Below are 22,604 nucleotides of genomic sequence, written 5' to 3'. Positions count from 1 at the left end.
ATTACAACTTATTAATTAATACTCAACATATCAATAGTTTAAAATTTAATATTTGAAAAATATACATTTTAATTGACTTTTGTAACTAATATTATAATAATTTCAAAAAATTGGTTTAATTTTTAAATAGGTATTATTTGCTTTCAAATAAAAATGTTAAATAAGTAGTGGAATATGAACTTATGATTTAAAAAAATAGACTAAATTATTATCAATAGTGAAATAAGAATATCTTGAAATGTCGATTAGGTCTAGGGGAACAAGTTTTTTTTAGAAATTTGCAAATCTAAAAGGACAACTATATTTTCTAAATATTTAAAATTTTCTAGTCAGAGATTTTTTTTATGATTATTTTAGGATTTTTTTTCTTTGTATATACTTAGTTTCAAACAATGAGATTAAAAATAAGTAATCATACATAAAATTTTAACTATGACTAAGAAATTCTAAGAAAGTAATCTAAACTCCCTTACATCTTCTTTGCAACCCTTCCCTATTTGCAAAAGGCTTGAAACTCCTTGAGAATATTTTCTCTTTGTAGATAAGCAATTCCTCTTTAGGAGTCTAGATTTCTTTCCCAATTTACAGGTTTATATTGGTAATTTGAAAAATATATTTGTTAGATCATATTAAATTCTTTTTTCAATATTTCATTCTTGTCCTATTTTATCTTACAAGGGAGTCCTTCACCCCGTTATATATTTATTCTTAAGGTAGTTGGCTCTAAATTATTTATTAATAGTTGAAGGGCCAAGGGTGTTATCTAGGGTTGGTCTTCAAATAGAAGTCTTAATGCTCAGTCCCATATCTAATTTGTCTATTATACAATATTGGTGGGGGCTACAAAAATAAATAAAAAAATAAACTTTAGGAAGTCCTTATATATTTATTTGGCTACTTTAGAGTTAAAGTTCAATGAAACTAAATCCAACATCCTTTTTTTCCCATATCATATGGCTATTTATGTTTTGTTGGTTTGATTTGTTGTGAAACTTGGTTGTCTTTAATATTACAGCTATTATCTGAATATTGATGACCCTTACGGTTGGAAACTGGGCAGCTCTTACCTGAAGTCAAGTCATGTTATAAATGCAAGCTTGAATTCTGTAACCGGAATGCGTACGATACTAGCCTTCTCATGCCGGGTCCTTCCTCTGTTGCTTCCTTCATGACCGGCGGAGCGATCTTTTTCTATATAAATGAATAATCCCTCCTCATATACCCAATCTATCTATCTTCATTCAATCGTTCAATTCAGACGGTATAATGGCGATGGTATCAGATCTTGCGCTTGTTCTTGTGGCTGGACTGGCCATATCTTTACATATGCAACGTAAGATGTGTTGGTAAAATAATACGTGTTGTAGGTTGTTGAATGGTATATACATCTCTCTAGGCCTTACGATAATTTTTGTGTGTGTATGTTTTGTTGCAGAGGCGTGGGCAGTTAAGTTTGATATACGAAACCAGTGCGGGTACACAGTTTGGGCGGCAGGACTACCAGGAGGAGGGCAGCAGCTTGACCAAGGTCAGACATGGACCGTCGATGTGCCGGCAGGGACAAAGGCGGCAAGATTCTGGGGCCGAACTGGCTGTTCTTTCGATGCGAGCGGCCGAGGAACCTGTCAAACTGGTGACTGCAACGGCCAACTGAGCTGCCAAGTCTCGGGGGGCGTTCCGACCACGCTGGTCGAGTACACCCTAAATGGAGATGGCAACCAGGACTTCTACGATGTCTCCCTGGTTGACGGCTTCAACGTTCCTCTCTCCATCAATCCTACAAATGGACAGTGCACTGCCCCTGCATGCAAAGCCGACGTGAATGCTGCTTGCCCTGCTGAATTGAAGGTGAATGGTGGATGCAATAGTGCCTGTACTGTCTTTCAAACTGACCAGTATTGCTGCAGAGGTTCCTATGTCAAGAACTGCCCCGCCACAAACTACTCGATGATGTTCAAGAACCAGTGCCCACAGGCATACAGTTATGCTAAGGACGATTCTTCCAGCACTTTCACCTGCCCCTCTGGTACCACCGACTATAGTATTGTATTCTGTCCCTAGATATATATAGGATCATCATAGTCATTATAACCTCCAAATAATCAGCTATGATCTTATCACCCGTGTATTTAGTATCTGATATATGGTGGCATAAACTATCATTTGGTAGAGTCATGTAAATAAGCCATCGGTTGGTGTAAGGTATACATGCCAGTTTCCAAGTATCACAGTTTATTGTAAATAAAATTCCATCGGTATTTTAATGGGTAATGAGGAAAAGCTAATCCATATGCAGTTATCTTTTTAACATTTTAAGTTCTAATATATTAAATATATATATATATTCAAATAATACAGATATTTACTTGTTTTGAATTATAAATCTTAATTTTAAAATATAGATTATTTACATTCATCAAATAAAATTTTGAGTCACAATTGATTTTTTTGTAAACTAGCTACTTTTGGGTGTTGCATTCCATATATATTAAAAATTGAAAATTTTTCAATTAAATAACAAATCTAAAATAGGGCCAGAATGCATCTCTACTCTTACTTACGTAGACAAAATCCTACATAGTAGCTACATCCAATATCTCTTATCAGCTTTACATTCAAACTAAACATACTAGAGAAACTAAGTTTCAATTTTCACATTATTACCTTTTGGAATATCTTGATTAGGTTTTTGGTTGTTTGTGAATGCAAAGGACGAGTTGACATGATCTAGACTCACTACATTAATGGAGGCCTTTAAGAAGTCCACACACTTTTGCACTTAGCACTATCAGTTCTTCACCCTATCTCCAACCACCTCAATAGGGAAAGGAACCCATGAGCCAAATTACTTTACAATAATTAAAATTATATTACTTGACATTTTTTTTTTCTTGTTCTTATTTTTATTTAAATGTTATGAGTTATTTTATTTGGAAAGATTATTTCATTTTACTTGAAATTAATTTTATATTTTTTAGTTGAAAGTTGTTATATATTTCTAATTTTGAAATATGTATTCATTATGTATTTATTTTATGTTTGTAGTAAGATATGTCACTCTTTGATGTGACAAGGACATATGGTGCTAATAAGATAGAGTAAGAATTAATAAATAAATATACTCAACACAAAACTAATCTACTTTCCAATACATATTGTATCAACTCAATCCATAATAGTGGATTCTAATAAATTTGCATGGATATACACATATTTAAAATTTTTAAACTATAATAATAAGATGGGAGAAATTTTTCCGTAACTATATATTACATACAAATTGCCTTTATCACATTATTGGTGATATGATAGTAATTATTGTAGACGTATAAATCTGACCACTTTCCTAAATGAATATTTAATATTTATTTTAATCTCATTCTTCTATTTAATTAAATTCTTTATATTCATCTATTTGATTAAATGAATTACTCAATTTATTTAATTAAGTTCACCTAAGCCTTTTCTAGCCTTTGATTAAATAAATTACTTTATTTAATTAAATTCCCCCTTCTCCCCTTTTAATTAAACTTACATTTAATTAAATTAATCCTTGCAAATAAATAATTCTAATTTATTTATTTAAATCCCTCACTTGTATTTATGCAAGTTGCATCTATTTGATTGAAATAAAGTAGTTTTATTTTAATTAAATTCCTTTTTCCTCCACTTCCATTTTCCTACATCTCCCACTTGCCTCCCTAAACCCCTTCTAGATTATTCTAATCAATTCTAATTTAGCCTAATCCATCTCCTAATTATTGTCACATCCCTAAGAAAAGGGAAGTCACTTCTCAAACCCTCAAAGTCTTCAATAACTATTAAAGGCTTTATGTCCTCAACAAGTTAACCCTCAAAGTCTTCATAACCATTAATGGTTAACTCAACCTTCTTTCATGGCTAGAGACTTTCTCTCTAACTCAACCCTCATCTAACCCAAGGGTCTCATAAAACATTCATGGCTTTAACTTTGGTTATCCCTTTAACCCTTGCACAAGAGTTTACTGCTTGGGTAAAAGCTTTATCCAATGGATAACCCTAACCTAACATTAACCCTTAGCTCCTAAGGTAACCATCATGTCTTCTCAAGCATTTAATTATTATTTCATCTCCTCTCAAGCAACCTCTTGTTGACAATTGTCACCATTTCATTGGTGAGAATTGTAAACATGGATTGATAACTTTCAATCCTGGCCCTTGTTAAGATTATCCAATCTTGACCATCCATTTCCCTATTTTCCCTATAAATAGAGCTCTCATTCTCTCATTTTGAGATATCCAAGTTTCATGCATGTAATCTATAGTCATTTTACTGAGCATTTAGCCTCTCTTTGATAAAATCATCTTAATAGCATTTTAGAAGTAATTTTAAATATCATAGCATATCCATGTTAGACTAGTATATATTGTTAGGAGAGGATTGCTAATCTTTATCATAACATAAAATTCATACTAGTTTAAAATCATCATAGATTCAATATCATACATATCTAGGAATGAAATCATGGTAAATTAATCAAACATCACCCATTCTTGGAGTTGTTATTCCTAAGTCACTTTGCTCCGTGATTTGAGAGAAAAGACATTGACTTGAGGGATCCTGTGAGATAGAGAACAATGGAACATCCCTTGGGAAGTTGAGCTATTCAATATAGCTTCATAACTTGCACCAAGAGTCCCATTGGTGTGTGGATCTTTTGGAACCTGAATTTTATGTTTTTGTACACCACTGCATTTCCCACAAACATTTCTGGCACCCACCATGGGGCTCGAAATTAGGTCATTCCCTTCTCACCGACCATTTAAATGGCACTCTAAGAGAAACTCGGGATGACAGGCTTGCTAAATGATTTAACTGCTTGAAATGAAGAAAGCATGAAAGAGTGGTTTGGCATTTTGGTCACCCAATTAAGGGGAGAGCATATACTTTCCACTTTCGAGACAAGGCACTCAAGTGTTCTTTTTAACCTTTCAAAGAAATGATTTGCTAACTTCTGTTTGGAGATTTTGCTCCAAAAAGTATGGTGTTCTTTTTAACCTTTTATAGCAATGATTTTCTATCAAAAAATTGGAAATCCTGGTCAACAAAAGAAATCGTGATTTTGGTCAACAAAATTAAAGTTGATAAGTGAGAACTTTCCCTTTTTCCTTGCACAAAATAAAGATGAGTTTCTTTTACTTTTGCAATAAATTAAAATGAATCCTTTTAGGCACCAAAGGAAGGTGAATTTCTTTTTACCTTTGTTGATTGAAAAGTAAATTTGTTGTTCTTTTAAAACCCGAACGAAGTGTTTTCCTAACTTGGAAGAATGAAATTTTTTTCTTTGTTGTTCTTTTTACCCATGCAATAAGAAAAAGATGAAGTTTTGTTTTAAATACCAAAGGAAAGTATGAAGTTCATTTTAAACATCCCAAAGAACTTATGAGGTTTATTTTAAGCTTTTGCAATAAAAAAGAGGGTGAGTTCTTTTTAACTAACTTTTGAAAGAAAGAAAAGAAAAACTTAAACTAACTCCTATTGCTCCTGCAGAAAAAGGTTTGAACCTGAACAAAATCAGTTAGCAAAATAATCAAATTCTGAGGGTGGGCTTCACAAGCCTAAAATTTTCTTTCTTCGATTACAGTTTTGCGTTTTCCTTTGTTAGAGCTATGCATTAGACTATTGCACAGGTGAGCTACAGAAACGTGCAGATGCACTACAAAAACATGAAAATGTGCTACAAAATGACTTCTATGCGCTAAGATGGTTACCGAATGTTCTACTATGTTTGTCGAATGCGTTATGATGATATAGAATACAACCAGAATATCAGGTGCTAACAAAAAGTCTAAATGTGCTAGTGGAGAGGTCTTCACTAAATAGTATACTAGAAGCACTAACTAATGTTTCTACGCACTAAAGAAAGGTCCCAATGTGCTAAACCAGCTTTCCCACGTGCTTGCAATATTGCTCCTACAAAAAAAATGATAAGATTAATGGGGTTCGGCCCCATGGTGGGCGCCACAAATGTGTGCAGGAAATGTGGTGTACAGAAACGTAAAATTAAGGTTCCAAAAGATCCACACACCAATGGGACTCTTGGTGCAAGTTATGGAGCTATATTGAATAGCTCAACTTCCCAAGGGATGTTCCATTGTTCTCTATCTAACATGATCCCTCAAGTCAATGTCTTTTCTCTCAAATCATTGAGCAAAGTGACTTAGGAATGACAACTCCAAGAATGTCAAGAAAACCCCTCATTCCAAAGGCTCATGGAAAGACTTATTGAAGCAAACGAGGAAAAATATATGCTCATGCTAACTAGAAAAGGAGTTACACTTCCTAAAGATTTTAATACCGAAAACTTAAGGAATGTCGCTGAAAGAATTTTTAGAACAAGGTCTAGAAATTATGCCTATCAAGACCAAAAAATAGAAGAAGAAACACATGGCCCATAAATCATGCATGAACAAAATAACACCCCCGAACACAACCATGGCCGACCTCAGGATAATCTTAATGAAAGGGGGAAGGTTTCCCTCGACATACAAATGCACCCATGGTCACTCTTACACAACAAATCCAAATGCTGCAAAGGCAAATGTAGAACATGCAACAAGGGACCACAATGCGATACTCCTTGGATGAAATCTGTCCTTACTCCTTTGACAGGAGATTAAACATGATACCTTTTCCCCCAAATTCAGATATGCGAAAGTACGACAAATACGATGCTAAAAGTGATCCTCGCAATCATGTTCGGGAATTTTGTACCATAAGCCTAGAGTTTTCTCACGATGATTCTTAATGAGACTATTCCCAAGAAGTTTGGGAGGGAAAACAATGGAGTGGTTGTCTAAACTTACACTTCCCATCAGATCATTTGATGAGTTTGTAAACAAATTTATCACAAAATACTCCTATAATATTTAGGATGCAATCACCATGTTGGATGTATGCAACACCAAACAAAAAAGCAATGAAACATTCATGGTGTTTCTTCAGTGTTGGAGACGTATGGTTTCGAGATATCCTCGAGACATGCCTGAAAAGGAAAAGATGGAGATCTTTATTGACAATCTAAATAGTGAGATGTGTTATCAACTCAAGCTCCAATGCATACCAGCTTTTACCAAGTTGATAGAAAATGGAATCCAAGTAGAGGAAGCCTACATCAAGAAAGGAACATTGAAGTTATTTAAGGAAGGAATTAACTCATCCAACACTCACTCCTTTAACAATAAAAATAACAACAACACTTTAGACAAATCAAGATTTTGGACAAGAAACAAAAACATTGTTAATGATGGAGGAGCTGATGCTAATGATATGAAGTCCAAACAACCAGTATTAGCTTTATGAGGTAATCCACAATCTAACAAAAATCAAAAGGGTGTTAATCAAGGCACTAACACTTATCCACAAAATACCAATCAAGGACCTTCAATTTCAAATACCAATAACAATACCCAAGGCAACAACAATAAACAAGGCTAACTGAGGGAATAATACAAACCAAAGAGGTAACACCAACACTTTCCCAAATAGACACATCTACACACCATTAGGGAAAACCTTAGAATTGACATTTCGAGAACTCCTGGCGAACAAAATTATCACATTACTGACCATAAACAACTTTGAACCCCAGGTCAAACCACCTTGGTGGAATGATTCGTATTTTTGTGATTTTCATCGAAACAAAGGACATCACACAAATGATTTCATGAGGCTTAAGAATATTGGTCAGGATATGATCAATAGAGGTGATTTAATGGTTGATGGTCTCAAAACAAACGGTGACCACGATGCTTTTAAAAATCCTCTTCCAAATTACAAGAAGGGAGGAGCTCCATCATCAAATGATACAAGAGGAGCTTGTATAAATCACCTGTACAACAACACCATCAATCACATATTGATAGATGATAACCAAATAAATGTCATAAAAATCAAGGACAAACAAGACCATGCATCAATCAATGTGACAACCAAAGCTCAAAAATGCGTCTTGAAAGGGCATACATCAACATCCACCACTATTCCCAATACTCAATATGATTTGGTTTATCAACTACAGAGAACTCCTGCTCAAATATCTATACTCGAGTTGCTCAAGTTCTCACCAAAAGATAAGGATATCTTAGAACAAGCATTGGTTGAAACAAACATTCCTCAAGATCTGGACATTGATAAAATTCCAAGCCATGGTGGCTCATATGACAGGGCCTCATAAACTCACCTTTTCCAACATGATAATGTCTCTTTGAGTCATCCACATAACACTCCCCTTCATATCAAAGTCTTAGTCTACAAACATCGAGTTAAAAGAGTATTAATAGATGGAGGAGTTGGTCTCAATATATGTGCTTTAAAGCTTATCCGTGCATTAGGCTTCTTTGAGAAGTCTATTGATCCAAACAAAAAGATCACCATCAAGGCCTATGATGATGAAGACAAGTCATCTAAAGGAACAGTGATACTACCTATTTAGGTAGGACTGATACAAAGGGACACTATGTGCCAAGTCTTAGACATAGACTTAACATACAATATTCTATTGGGTCATCCTTGGATACATGAAATGCAAGTAGTGCCTTCAACATACCATCAGTGTGTCAAATTCCCATATAATGGACAGGAAATCTCCATATCTACCGATAATAATCCTTTTCAACATTGCAATGCTATGGGGACAGCTCAAGACAGCCTAGTTCCACACAATAGGAAAGCTCCAGCTTCCTTAGCATTAGATCATCATCAAGAAAAAATCAAGTCTTTATCCATGGACTTCAAACAAAAGTTGAAATCAAAGATCAAGGCATGGGAGAATACTATTTTGAACCCATGTGTCTATCAAAATTACCAACATCACCAAAATCTCATGGACAACCTTCTGCATCGACACATCAATCAACACAACCCATCACCAAGTTTGATGGAAAATTTATCCAATTGGGCACACTAGCAAATGAATCATAAGGGAAAGACATCCTTAGTTGGCTATACAAGGATGAGGAAGAGGTCAGAGCTGCTACTCTAGAGGTGGCCATACCAACACAACAATATGGTTAATGATTCCTGATCATACGACGGATGGGATACAATAGCAATGGACCTATAGATATTATTGGTGTCTGATTTTTCATCTTGTAAGAACTATGAGATTAGGTGAAAGATAACCTGCATGAAAAGGAGAAATAGGAGGGTCACTTTGGTGAAAGAAGGTCGGCTCATCTGCTCGCCAAAGACAAGAAAAACAAATTGAAACCGAAGATGTTTCCCCTGAACCGGCAAAGGCTTTTACCCTTGATGATGATGACAACTCAGGAGCTCTAGTGAGGAGGGGGGGAGGATGAGGAATTTCAGGTGGAAGGGGAGGAACAAGGGGAGGACAGTAAGGAGGATTCAAAGGGTTTAAGTGATTCTCTAGAGGACAAGGTTGATTCAAAACAAAAATCCTTGCTTCAAAATACTTTTTTAGGATGTGGAAATGGTGCCCTGTTCTCAGGACTCTCCTACCGAGGAGGAGAATTTTAGCATCAAATAATAGCAAAACTAGATAATTAACCTACAAGTTAAGGTCATGAACCTTAAAGCGAAGATGGACGAATATAGGCAAGGACATCAGCTAATGGGAGAGGCCTTGAATTCCCTATGTGCTATTACTGATGAATTATGCAGAATGTCGTTATGGGGTTTGTCTTGAGATAGAGAAAGATGAAGAAAAAAGCAAAAAAGATGAAGGATGTCAACCTGCAAGAGGAGCAGAAAGAGGACATGTTGTAACCTAAGATCTAGAAGGAACTGATGTAGTGTCTTGTGCGGGAATGGAACGTCATCAAGGATGAGTAGGATGCTATTGGGTTGGTGCTTTTTTTTGGTCTGGGTTGATTTCAAAAGATGATAGTATTAGTTTTAACATGGACTTTTATCTAAACAGGCCTGCATGCCTTATGTTGGGTGTTTTCATGTGGATTAAGTACTCTGATACTATTATGAACTCTTTTTAGTTATATGCTAGTAGTTGTATTATGGATAGTAGGAAGTTGGAGAGGGTTATTATGTTTAGTTATGTGGGTATTGTTAGTGTTTTATTACTTTTGAGAGTTGTTTCTATGCTTTCTGGGGTGTTGGCTATCCGATGCCAGCGATTGTGTCGTTGCTCTCTAGTTTATTTGTTTTTTTTGTAAGGGTTTAGGACCCCTTCCCTACTAAAATAATAAAAGACATTTATAAAAAGATATTGCATATGAATTACCTATTTCAAATTGCCCATTAGAATATTGGACTTTTATTTATAGTAAACTGTGATACTTCAAAATTGCATCTAACGCCTTACAACAAATGATGGCTTATTTATATGACTACCGAGTGATAGTTTATGCCACCATATATCAGATACTAAATACGGAGGTGATACACTCATAGCTGATTATTAGGATGTAGATGAGCATACTCCTATATAGATTTAGGGACAGAATACAATACTGTAGTCAGTGGTTCCAGAAGGGCAGGTGAAAGTGCTGGAAGTATCATCCTTGGCATAACTGTAGGCCTGAGGGCACTGGTTCTTGAAGATCATCGAGTAGTTTGTGGCAGGGCAGTTGTCGACATAGGCACCTCTGTAGCAATACTGGTCAGTTTGAAAGACAGTGCAGGCACTATTGCATCCGCCATTCACCTTCAACTCAGCAGGGCAAACAGCATTGACGTCGGCTTTGCATGCAGGGGCAGTGCACTGTCCGTTTGTAGGATTGATGGAGAGAGGACCGTTGAATTCGTCCACCAGGGAGACGTCGTAGAAGTCCTTGTTGCCATCTCCATTGAGGGTGTACTCAGCCAGCGTGGTGGGAATGCCTCCCGAGACCTGGCAGCTCAATTGGCCGTTGCAGTCACCGGTTTGACAGGTTCCTCGGTCGCTCGCATCAAAAGAGCAGCCGGTTCGGCCCCAGAATCTTGCTCCCTTTGTCCCTGCCGGCACATCGACGGTCCATGTCTTACCCTGGTCGAGCTGCTGCCCTCCGCCGGGTAATCCTGCCGCCCAAACCGTGTACCTGCACTGGTTCGTTATCTCAAACTTAACTGCTGCCGCCTCTGCAACAAAAAACACACGCATATTATTATTGTGAACCTCGGATATATAGTGTATTCAATCTAAAACTCTTATGTTACCAATACAGCTTACCTTGCATCTGAAGATATATAGCCAGTCCAGCCACAAGAATAAGCACAAGATCTGATACTGTTGCCATTATACCGTCTGTATTGAACGGTCGAATGAAGATGGATAGATTGAGTATATGAAGAAGGATTCATCATTTATATAGGAAAAGATCTCCCGGGCAGACACGAAGGAAGCATGGACTCAGTCTGAGCAGTAGTGTGACGTACGAGGGCACCCTCTATCCAGCTTCTACGATGCATCTGCATGTAGTTATATGTCTATGTAAAATGCATTATATGCATAGGATGTGTAACATGCATTGTATGAATAAGATTCTAAGATGCATCTAGATGCAGTTATATGTATATGCAACATGTATTATATGCATAAAATGTGTAACATGTATTGTATTCATAGAATTGTCAATGCATCGTACGAAAGCCCTTGTTATTAGAATTCAAACTTACATTTAGTGCATGACTTGACTTCAGGTTGCATTTAGTGCATGACTTGACTTCAGGTAACCGCTGCCCAGTTTCCGACCGTAATAACTTCAGAAGGAAGCAAACTAGCATGGACCCGGCTGAGAAGCCGTGGATGCTACGAGAGCCCTGGTTTATCAGAACTCAAACCTGCATTGAATACATGAAATGACTCTAGGTAACAGCTGGCCAGTTTTTGATCCTAACTATTTCAGTGACTTGAAAAGCCAAGGTAGCCTAAGAATCAAATCGGAAGATGTAAAATTATCTTGATAAAGATTTTAACTTCATAGAATTTCTTTTGCTTAAACTTGATATTTTGTTTGATTGACCCACTTTTTAAAAATTATATATTTTGTTTTCTTATAAATGTTTTTAAATCTATTTTTTAAATTTATTCTTATTAATGTATTTATAAATTTATTTAAGTTTATTAGTAATTAAAAGTGAGAATACAATTTATTAATAAATAATGTTCAAACAAAAAACTGTAGAAAAATTATTTGAAGAAGATGTTAAGTTCATAGAATCAAATTGGAAAAGCTTACAATTTCTTTTGGTTAAACTTGATATTTTGTTTGATTGATCCATTTTTCTAAATTATATACTTTGTTTTCTTATGAATGTTTCTCAATCTATTTTTAAAATTTTATGTTTATTAATGTATTTATAAATTTTTCAAGTTTGTCGATAATTAAAAGTGAGATTACAACTTATTAATTAATACTCAACATATCAATAGTTTAAAATTTAATATTTGAAAAATATACATTTTAATTGACTTTTGTAACTAATATTATAATAATTTCAAAAAATTGGTTTAATTTTTAAATAGGTATTATTTGCTTTCAAATAAAAATGTTAAATAAGTAGTGGAATATGAACTTATGATTTAAAAAAATAGACTAAATTATTATCAATAGTGAAATAAGAATATCTTGAAATGTCGATTAGGTCTAGGGGAACAAGTTTTTTTTAGAAATTTGCAAATCTAAAAGGACAACTATATTTTCTAAATATTTAAAATTTTCTAGTCAGAGATTTTTTTTATGATTATTTTAGGATTTTTTTTCTTTGTATATACTTAGTTTCAAACAATGAGATTAAAAATAAGTAATCATACATAAAATTTTAACTATGACTAAGAAATTCTAAGAAAGTAATCTAAACTCCCTTACATCTTCTTTGCAACCCTTCCCTATTTGCAAAAGGCTTGAAACTCCTTGAGAATATTTTCTCTTTGTAGATAAGCAATTCCTCTTTAGGAGTCTAGATTTCTTTCCCAATTTACAGGTTTATATTGGTAATTTGAAAAATATATTTGTTAGATCATATTAAATTCTTTTTTCAATATTTCATTCTTGTCCTATTTTATCTTACAAGGGAGTCCTTCACCCCGTTATATATTTATTCTTAAGGTAGTTGGCTCTAAATTATTTATTAATAGTTGAAGGGCCAAGGGTGTTATCTAGGGTTGGTCTTCAAATAGAAGTCTTAATGCTCAGTCCCATATCTAATTTGTCTATTATACAATATTGGTGGGGGCTACAAAAATAAATAAAAAAATAAACTTTAGGAAGTCCTTATATATTTATTTGGCTACTTTAGAGTTAAAGTTCAATGAAACTAAATCCAACATCCTTTTTTTCCCATATCATATGGCTATTTATGTTTTGTTGGTTTGATTTGTTGTGAAACTTGGTTGTCTTTAATATTACAGCTATTATCTGAATATTGATGACCCTTACGGTTGGAAACTGGGCAGCTCTTACCTGAAGTCAAGTCATGTTATAAATGCAAGCTTGAATTCTGTAACCGGAATGCGTACGATACTAGCCTTCTCATGCCGGGTCCTTCCTCTGTTGCTTCCTTCATGACCGGCGGAGCGATCTTTTTCTATATAAATGAATAATCCCTCCTCATATACCCAATCTATCTATCTTCATTCAATCGTTCAATTCAGACGGTATAATGGCGATGGTATCAGATCTTGCGCTTGTTCTTGTGGCTGGACTGGCCATATCTTTACATATGCAACGTAAGATGTGTTGGTAAAATAATACGTGTTGTAGGTTGTTGAATGGTATATACATCTCTCTAGGCCTTACGATAATTTTTGTGTGTGTATGTTTTGTTGCAGAGGCGTGGGCAGTTAAGTTTGATATACGAAACCAGTGCGGGTACACAGTTTGGGCGGCAGGACTACCAGGAGGAGGGCAGCAGCTTGACCAAGGTCAGACATGGACCGTCGATGTGCCGGCAGGGACAAAGGCGGCAAGATTCTGGGGCCGAACTGGCTGTTCTTTCGATGCGAGCGGCCGAGGAACCTGTCAAACTGGTGACTGCAACGGCCAACTGAGCTGCCAAGTCTCGGGGGGCGTTCCGACCACGCTGGTCGAGTACACCCTAAATGGAGATGGCAACCAGGACTTCTACGATGTCTCCCTGGTTGACGGCTTCAACGTTCCTCTCTCCATCAATCCTACAAATGGACAGTGCACTGCCCCTGCATGCAAAGCCGACGTGAATGCTGCTTGCCCTGCTGAATTGAAGGTGAATGGTGGATGCAATAGTGCCTGTACTGTCTTTCAAACTGACCAGTATTGCTGCAGAGGTTCCTATGTCAAGAACTGCCCCGCCACAAACTACTCGATGATGTTCAAGAACCAGTGCCCACAGGCATACAGTTATGCTAAGGACGATTCTTCCAGCACTTTCACCTGCCCCTCTGGTACCACCGACTATAGTATTGTATTCTGTCCCTAGATATATATAGGATCATCATAGTCATTATAACCTCCAAATAATCAGCTATGATCTTATCACCCGTGTATTTAGTATCTGATATATGGTGGCATAAACTATCATTTGGTAGAGTCATGTAAATAAGCCATCGGTTGGTGTAAGGTATACATGCCAGTTTCCAAGTATCACAGTTTATTGTAAATAAAATTCCATCGGTATTTTAATGGGTAATGAGGAAAAGCTAATCCATATGCAGTTATCTTTTTAACATTTTAAGTTCTAATATATTAAATATATATATATATTCAAATAGTACAGATATTTACTTGTTTTGAATTATAAATCTTAATTTTAAAATATAGATTATTTACATTCATCAAATAAAATTTTGAGTCACAATTGATTTTTTTGTAAACTAGCTACTTTTGGGTGTTGCATTCCATATATATTAAAAATTGAAAATTTTTCAATTAAATAACAAATCTAAAATAGGGCCAGAATGCATCTCTACTCTTACTTACGTAGACAAAATCCTACATAGTAGCTACATCCAATATCTCTTATCAGCTTTACATTCAAACTAAACATACTAGAGAAACTAAGTTTCAATTTTCACATTATTACCTTTTGGAATATCTTGATTAGGTTTTTGGTTGTTTGTGAATGCAAAGGACGAGTTGACATGATCTAGACTCACTACATTAATGGAGGCCTTTAAGAAGTCCACACACTTTTGCACTTAGCACTATCAGTTCTTCACCCTATCTCCAACCACCTCAATAGGGAAAGGAACCCATGAGCCAAATTACTTTACAATAATTAAAATTATATTACTTGACATTTTTTTTTTCTTGTTCTTATTTTTATTTAAATGTTATGAGTTATTTTATTTGGAAAGATTATTTCATTTTACTTGAAATTAATTTTATATTTTTTAGTTGAAAGTTGTTATATATTTCTAATTTTGAAATATGTATTCATTATGTATTTATTTTATGTTTGTAGTAAGATATGTCACTCTTTGATGTGACAAGGACATATGGTGCTAATAAGATAGAGTAAGAATTAATAAATAAATATACTCAACACAAAACTAATCTACTTTCCAATACATATTGTATCAACTCAATCCATAATAGTGGATTCTAATAAATTTGCATGGATATACACATATTTAAAATTTTAAAACTATAATAATAAGATGGGAGAAATTTTTCCGTAACTATATATTACATACAAATTGCCTTTATCACATTATTGGTGATATGATAGTAATTATTGTAGACGTATAAATCTGACCACTTTCCTAAATGAATATTTAATATTTATTTTAATCTCATTCTTCTATTTAATTAAATTCTTTATATTCATCTATTTGATTAAATGAATTACTCAATTTATTTAATTAAGTTCACCTAAGCCTTTTCTAGCCTTTGATTAAATAAATTACTTTATTTAATTAAATTCCCCCTTCTCCCCTTTTAATTAAACTTACATTTAATTAAATTAATCCTTGCAAATAAATAATTCTAATTTATTTATTTAAATCCCTCACTTGTATTTATGCAAGTTGCATCTATTTGATTGAAATAAAGTAGTTTTATTTTAATTAAATTCCTTTTTCCTCCACTTCCATTTTCCTACATCTCCCACTTGCCTCCCTAAACCCCTTCTAGATTATTCTAATCAATTCTAATTTAGCCTAATCCATCTCCTAATTATTGTCACATCCCTAAGAAAAGGGAAGTCACTTCTCAAACCCTCAAAGTCTTCAATAACTATTAAAGGCTTTATGTCCTCAACAAGTTAACCCTCAAAGTCTTCATAACCATTAATGGTTAACTCAACCTTCTTTCATGGCTAGAGACTTTCTCTCTAACTCAACCCTCATCTAACCCAAGGGTCTCATAAAACATTCATGGCTTTAACTTTGGTTATCCCTTTAACCCTTGCACAAGAGTTTACTGCTTGGGTAAAAGCTTTATCCAATGGATTACCCTAACCTAACATTAACCCTTAGCTCCTAAGGTAACCATCATGTCTTCTCAAGCATTTAATTATTATTTCATCTCCTCTCAAGCAACCTCTTGTTGACAATTGTCACCATTTCATTGGTGAGAATTGTAAACATGGATTGATAACTTTCAATCCTGGCCCTTGTTAAGATTATCCAATCTTGACCATCCATTTCCCTATTTTCCCTATAAATAGAGCTCTCATTCTCTCATTTTGAGATATCCAAGTTTCATGCATGTAATCTATAGTCATTTTACTGAGCATTTAGCCTCTCTTTGATAAAATCATCTTAATAGCATTTTAGAAGTAATTTTAAATATCATAGCATATCCATGTTAGACTAGTATATATTGTTAGGAGAGGATTGCTAATCTTTATCATAACATAAAATTCATACTAGTTTAAAATCATCATAGATTCAATATCATACATATCTAGGAATGAAATCATGGTAAATTAATCAAACATCACCCATTCTTGGAGTTGTTATTCCTAAGTCACTTTGCTCCGTGATTTGAGAGAAAAGACATTGACTTGAGGGATCCTGTGAGATAGAGAACAATGGAACATCCCTTGGGAAGTTGAGCTATTCAATATAGCTTCATAACTTGCACCAAGAGTCCCATTGGTGTGTGGATCTTTTGGAACCTGAATTTTATGTTTTTGTACACCACTGCATTTCCCACAAACATTTCTGGCACCCACCATGGGGCTCGAAATTAGGTCATTCCCTTCTCACCGACCATTTAAATGGCACTCTAAGAGAAACTCGGGATGACAGGCTTGCTAAACGATTTAACTGCTTGAAATGAAGAAAGCATGAAAGAGTGGTTTGGCATTTTGGTCACCCAATTAAGGGGAGAGCATATACTTTCCACTTTCGAGACAAGGCACTCAAGTGTTCTTTTTAACCTTTCAAAGAAATGATTTGCTAACTTCTGTTTGGAGATTTTGCTCCAAAAAGTATGGTGTTCTTTTTAACCTTTTATAGCAATGATTTTCTATCAAAAAATTGGAAATCCTGGTCAACAAAAGAAATCGTGATTTTGGTCAACAAAATTAAAGTTGATAAGTGAGAACTTTCCCTTTTTCCTTGCACAAAATAAAGATGAGTTTCTTTTACTTTTGCAATAAATTAAAATGAATCCTTTTAGGCACCAAAGGAAGGTGAATTTCTTTTTACCTTTGTTGATTGAAAAGTAAATTTGTTGTTCTTTTAAAACCCGAACGAAGTGTTTTCCTAACTTGGAAGAATGAAATTTTTTTCTTTGTTGTTCTTTTTACCCATGCAATAAGAAAAAGATGAAGTTTTGTTTTAAATACCAAAGGAAAGTATGAAGTTCATTTTAAACATCCCAAAGAACTTATGAGGTTTATTTTAAGCTTTTGCAATAAAAAAGAGGGTGAGTTCTTTTTAACTAACTTTTGAAAGAAAGAAAAGAAAAACTTAAACTAACTCCTATTGCTCCTGCAGAAAAAGGTTTGAACCTGAACAAAATCAGTTAGCAAAATAATCAAATTCTGAGGGTGGGCTTCACAAGCCTAAAATTTTCTTTCTTCGATTACAGTTTTGCGTTTTCCTTTGTTAGAGCTATGCATTAGACTATTGCACAGGTGAGCTACAGAAACGTGCAGATGCACTACAAAAACATGAAAATGTGCTACAAAATGACTTCTATGCGCTAAGATGGTTACCGAATGTTCTACTATGTTTGTCGAATGCGTTATGATGATATAGAATACAACCAGAATATCAGGTGCTAACAAAAAGTCTAAATGTGCTAGTGGAGAGGTCTTCACTAAATAGTATACTAGAAGCACTAACTAATGTTTCTACGCACTAAAGAAAGGTCCCAATGTGCTAAACCAGCTTTCCCACGTGCTTGCAATATTGCTCCTACAAAAAAAATGATAAGATTAATGGGGTTCGGCCCCATGGTGGGCGCCACAAATGTGTGCAGGAAATGTGGTGTACAGAAACGTAAAATTAAGGTTCCAAAAGATCCACACACCAATGGGACTCTTGGTGCAAGTTATGGAGCTATATTGAATAGCTCAACTTCCCAAGGGATGTTCCATTGTTCTCTATCTAACATGATCCCTCAAGTCAATGTCTTTTCTCTCAAATCATTGAGCAAAGTGACTTAGGAATGACAACTCCAAGAATGTCAAGAAAACCCCTCATTCCAAAGGCTCATGGAAAGACTTATTGAAGCAAACGAGGAAAAATATATGCTCATGCTAACTAGAAAAGGGGTTACACTTCCTAAAGATTTTAATACCGAAAACTTAAGGAATGTCGCTGAAAGAATTTTTAGAACAAGGTCTAGAAATTATGCCTATCAAGACCAAAAAATAGAAGAAGAAACACATGGCCCATAAATCATGCATGAACAAAATAACACCCCCGAACACAACCATGGCCGACCTCAGGATAATCTTAATGAAAGGGGGAAGGTTTCCCTCGACATACAAATGCACCCATGGTCACTCTTACACAACAAATCCAAATGCTGCAAAGGCAAATGTAGAACATGCAACAAGGGACCACAATGCGATACTCCTTGGATGAAATCTGTCCTTACTCCTTTGACAGGAGATTAAACATGATACCTTTTCCCCCAAATTCAGATATGCGAAAGTACGACAAATACGATGCTAAAAGTGATCCTCGCAATCATGTTCGGGAATTTTGTACCATAAGCCTAGAGTTTTCTCACGATGATTCTTAATGAGACTATTCCCAAGAAGTTTGGGAGGGAAAACAATGGAGTGGTTGTCTAAACTTACACTTCCCATCAGATCATTTGATGAGTTTGTAAACAAATTTATCACAAAATACTCCTATAATATTTAGGATGCAATCACCATGTTGGATGTATGCAACACCAAACAAAAAAGCAATGAAACATTCATGGTGTTTCTTCAGTGTTGGAGACGTATGGTTTCGAGATATCCTCGAGACATGCCTGAAAAGGAAAAGATGGAGATCTTTATTGACAATCTAAATAGTGAGATGTGTTATCAACTCAAGCTCCAATGCATACCAGCTTTTACCAAGTTGATAGAAAATGGAATCCAAGTAGAGGAAGCCTACATCAAGAAAGGAACATTGAAGTTATTTAAGGAAGGAATTAACTCATCCAACACTCACTCCTTTAACAATAAAAATAACAACAACACTTTAGACAAATCAAGATTTTGGACAAGAAACAAAAACATTGTTAATGATGGAGGAGCTGATGCTAATGATATGAAGTCCAAACAACCAGTATTAGCTTTATGAGGTAATCCACAATCTAACAAAAATCAAAAGGGTGTTAATCAAGGCACTAACACTTATCCACAAAATACCAATCAAGGACCTTCAATTTCAAATACCAATAACAATACCCAAGGCAACAACAATAAACAAGGCTAACTGAGGGAATAATACAAACCAAAGAGGTAACACCAACACTTTCCCAAATAGACACATCTACACACCATTAGGGAAAACCTTAGAATTGACATTTCGAGAACTCCTGGCGAACAAAATTATCACATTACTGACCATAAACAACTTTGAACCCCAGGTCAAACCACCTTGGTGGAATGATTCGTATTTTTGTGATTTTCATCGAAACAAAGGACATCACACAAATGATTTCATGAGGCTTAAGAATATTGTTCAGGATATGATCAATAGAGGTGATTTAATGGTTGATGGTCTCAAAACAAACGGTGACCACGATGCTTTTAAAAATCCTCTTCCAAATTACAAGAAGGGAGGAGCTCCATCATCAAATGATACAAGAGGAGCTTGTATAAATCACCTGTACAACAACACCATCAATCACATATTGATAGATGATAACCAAATAAATGTCATAAAAATCAAGGACAAACAAGACCATGCATCAATCAATGTGACAACCAAAGCTCAAAAATGCGTCTTGAAAGGGCATACATCAACATCCACCACTATTCCCAATACTCAATATGATTTGGTTTATCAACTACAGAGAACTCCTGCTCAAATATCTATACTCGAGTTGCTCAAGTTCTCACCAAAAGATAAGGATATCTTAGAACAAGCATTGGTTGAAACAAACATTCCTCAAGATCTGGACATTGATAAAATTCCAACCCATGGTGGCTCATATGACAGGGCCTCATAAACTCACCTTTTCCAACATGATAATGTCTCTTTGAGTCATCCACATAACACTCCCCTTCATATCAAAGTCTTAGTCTACAAACATCGAGTTAAAAGAGTATTAATAGATGGAGGAGTTGGTCTCAATATATGTGCTTTAAAGCTTATCCGTGCATTAGGCTTCTTTGAGAAGTCTATTGATCCAAACAAAAAGATCACCATCAAGGCCTATGATGATGAAGACAAGTCATCTAAAGGAACAGTGATACTACCTATTTAGGTAGGACTGATACAAAGGGACACTATGTGCCAAGTCTTAGACATAGACTTAACATACAATATTCTATTGGGTCATCCTTGGATACATGAAATGCAAGTAGTGCCTTCAACATACCATCAGTGTGTCAAATTCCCATATAATGGACAGGAAATCTCCATATCTACCGATAATAATCCTTTTCAACATTGCAATGCTATGGGGACAGCTCAAGACAGCCTAGTTCCACACAATAGGAAAGCTCCAGCTTCCTTAGCATTAGATCATCATCAAGAAAAAATCAAGTCTTTATCCATGGACTTCAAACAAAAGTTGAAATCAAAGATCAAGGCATGGGAGAATACTATTTTGAACCCATGTGTCTATCAAAATTACCAACATCACCAAAATCTCATGGACAACCTTCTGCATCGACACATCAATCAACACAACCCATCACCAAGTTTGATGGAAAATTTATCCAATTGGGCACACTAGCAAATGAATCATAAGGGAAAGACATCCTTAGTTGGCTATACAAGGATGAGGAAGAGGTCAGAGCTGCTACTCTAGAGGTGGCCATACCAACACAACAATATGGTTAATGATTCCTGATCATACGACGGATGGGATACAATAGCAATGGACCTATAGATATTATTGGTGTCTGATTTTTCATCTTGTAAGAACTATGAGATTAGGTGAAAGATAACCTGCATGAAAAGGAGAAATAGGAGGGTCACTTTGGTGAAAGAAGGTCGGCTCATCTGCTCGCCAAAGACAAGAAAAACAAATTGAAACCGAAGATGTTTCCCCTAAACCGGCAAAGGCTTTTACCCTTGATGATGATGACAACTCAGGAGCTCTAGTGAGGAGGGGGGGAGGATGAGGAATTTCAGGTGGAAGGGGAGGAACAAGGGGAGGACAGTAAGGAGGATTCAAAGGGTTTAAGTGATTCTCTAGAGGACAAGGTTGATTCAAAACAAAAATCCTTGCTTCAAAATACTTTTTTAGGATGTGGAAATGGTGCCCTGTTCTCAGGACTCTCCTACCGAGGAGGAGAATTTTAGCATCAAATAATAGCAAAACTAGATAATTAACCTACAAGTTAAGGTCATGAACCTTAAAGCGAAGATGGACGAATATAGGCAAGGACATCAGCTAATGGGAGAGGCCTTGAATTCCCTATGTGCTATTACTGATGAATTATGCAGAATGTCGTTATGGGGTTTGTCTTGAGATAGAGAAAGATGAAGAAAAAAGCAAAAAAGATGAAGGATGTCAACCTGCAAGAGGAGCAGAAAGAGGACATGTTGTAACCTAAGATCTAGAAGGAACTGATGTAGTGTCTTGTGCGGGAATGGAACGTCATCAAGGATGAGTAGGATGCTATTGGGTTGGTGCTTTTTTTTGGTCTGGGTTGATTTCAAAAGATGATAGTATTAGTTTTAACATGGACTTTTATCTAAACAGGCCTGCATGCCTTATGTTGGGTGTTTTCATGTGGATTAAGTACTCTGATACTATTATGAACTCTTTTTAGTTATATGCTAGTAGTTGTATTATGGATAGTAGGAAGTTGGAGAGGGTTATTATGTTTAGTTATGTGGGTATTGTTAGTGTTTTATTACTTTTGAGAGTTGTTTCTATGCTTTCTGGGGTGTTGGCTATCCGATGCCAGCGATTGTGTCGTTGCTCTCTAGTTTATTTGTTTTTTTTGTAAGGGTTTAGGACCCCTTCCCTACTAAAATAATAAAAGACATTTATAAAAAGATATTGCATATGAATTACCTATTTCAAATTGCCCATTAGAATATTGG

At 35.4% G+C, this 22,604-nt stretch overlaps 3 protein-coding genes across 3 annotated transcripts; 2 read left to right on the top strand and 1 right to left on the bottom strand.

Annotated features, from left to right (window-relative positions):
* Positions 1–1,230: 1,230 nt before the first annotated feature.
* On the top strand, positions 1,231–2,288 carry LOC131055986 (pathogenesis-related thaumatin-like protein 3.7). Its single transcript, XM_057990306.2, has 2 exons — positions 1,231–1,333; positions 1,436–2,288. Exons 1-2 carry the CDS (start codon positions 1,267–1,269, stop codon positions 2,059–2,061), a joined length of 693 nt encoding a protein of 230 aa, XP_057846289.1. The 5' UTR covers positions 1,231–1,266; the 3' UTR covers positions 2,062–2,288.
* An 8,163-nt stretch (positions 2,289–10,451) lies between these two features.
* Positions 10,452–11,235, bottom strand: LOC131864467 (pathogenesis-related thaumatin-like protein 3.7). The gene is made up of 2 exons (XM_059215238.1): positions 11,169–11,235; positions 10,452–11,077 (listed from the first exon to the last, which is right to left on the bottom strand). Exons 1-2 carry the CDS (start codon positions 11,233–11,235, stop codon positions 10,452–10,454), a joined length of 693 nt encoding a protein of 230 aa, XP_059071221.1.
* Positions 11,236–13,564: 2,329 nt separating this feature from the next.
* On the top strand, positions 13,565–14,600 carry LOC131864484 (pathogenesis-related thaumatin-like protein 3.7). Its single transcript, XM_059215255.1, has 2 exons — positions 13,565–13,667; positions 13,770–14,600. Exons 1-2 carry the CDS (start codon positions 13,601–13,603, stop codon positions 14,393–14,395), a joined length of 693 nt encoding a protein of 230 aa, XP_059071238.1. The 5' UTR covers positions 13,565–13,600; the 3' UTR covers positions 14,396–14,600.
* Positions 14,601–22,604: the final 8,004 nt, after the last annotated feature.

This window comes from Cryptomeria japonica, unplaced genomic scaffold (genome assembly GCF_030272615.1).
Source record: "Cryptomeria japonica unplaced genomic scaffold, Sugi_1.0 HiC_scaffold_87, whole genome shotgun sequence".
NCBI classification, from domain to species: Eukaryota; Viridiplantae; Streptophyta; class Pinopsida; order Cupressales; family Cupressaceae; genus Cryptomeria; species Cryptomeria japonica.
The sequence above is the reverse complement of the archived record's forward strand: the minus strand, read 5'-3'. Positions and strand labels throughout refer to the sequence as shown.

Excerpts from the sequence above, each read along its gene's own strand:
- LOC131055986 (XM_057990306.2), top strand. The coding sequence starts at position 1,267 with ATGGCGATGGTATCAGATCTTGCGCTTGTTCTTGTGGCTGGACTGGCC. Across the intron at positions 1,334-1,435 it reads CATATCTTTACATATGCAAC|AGGCGTGGGCAGTTAAGTTT; the intron begins GTAAGATGTGTT and ends GTTTTGTTGCAG.
- LOC131864467 (XM_059215238.1), bottom strand. The coding sequence starts at position 11,235 with ATGGCAACAGTATCAGATCTTGTGCTTATTCTTGTGGCTGGACTGGCT. Across the intron at positions 11,078-11,168 it reads TATATATCTTCAGATGCAAG|AGGCGGCAGCAGTTAAGTTT; the intron begins GTAAGCTGTATT and ends TTTTTGTTGCAG.
- LOC131864484 (XM_059215255.1), top strand. The coding sequence starts at position 13,601 with ATGGCGATGGTATCAGATCTTGCGCTTGTTCTTGTGGCTGGACTGGCC. Across the intron at positions 13,668-13,769 it reads CATATCTTTACATATGCAAC|AGGCGTGGGCAGTTAAGTTT; the intron begins GTAAGATGTGTT and ends GTTTTGTTGCAG.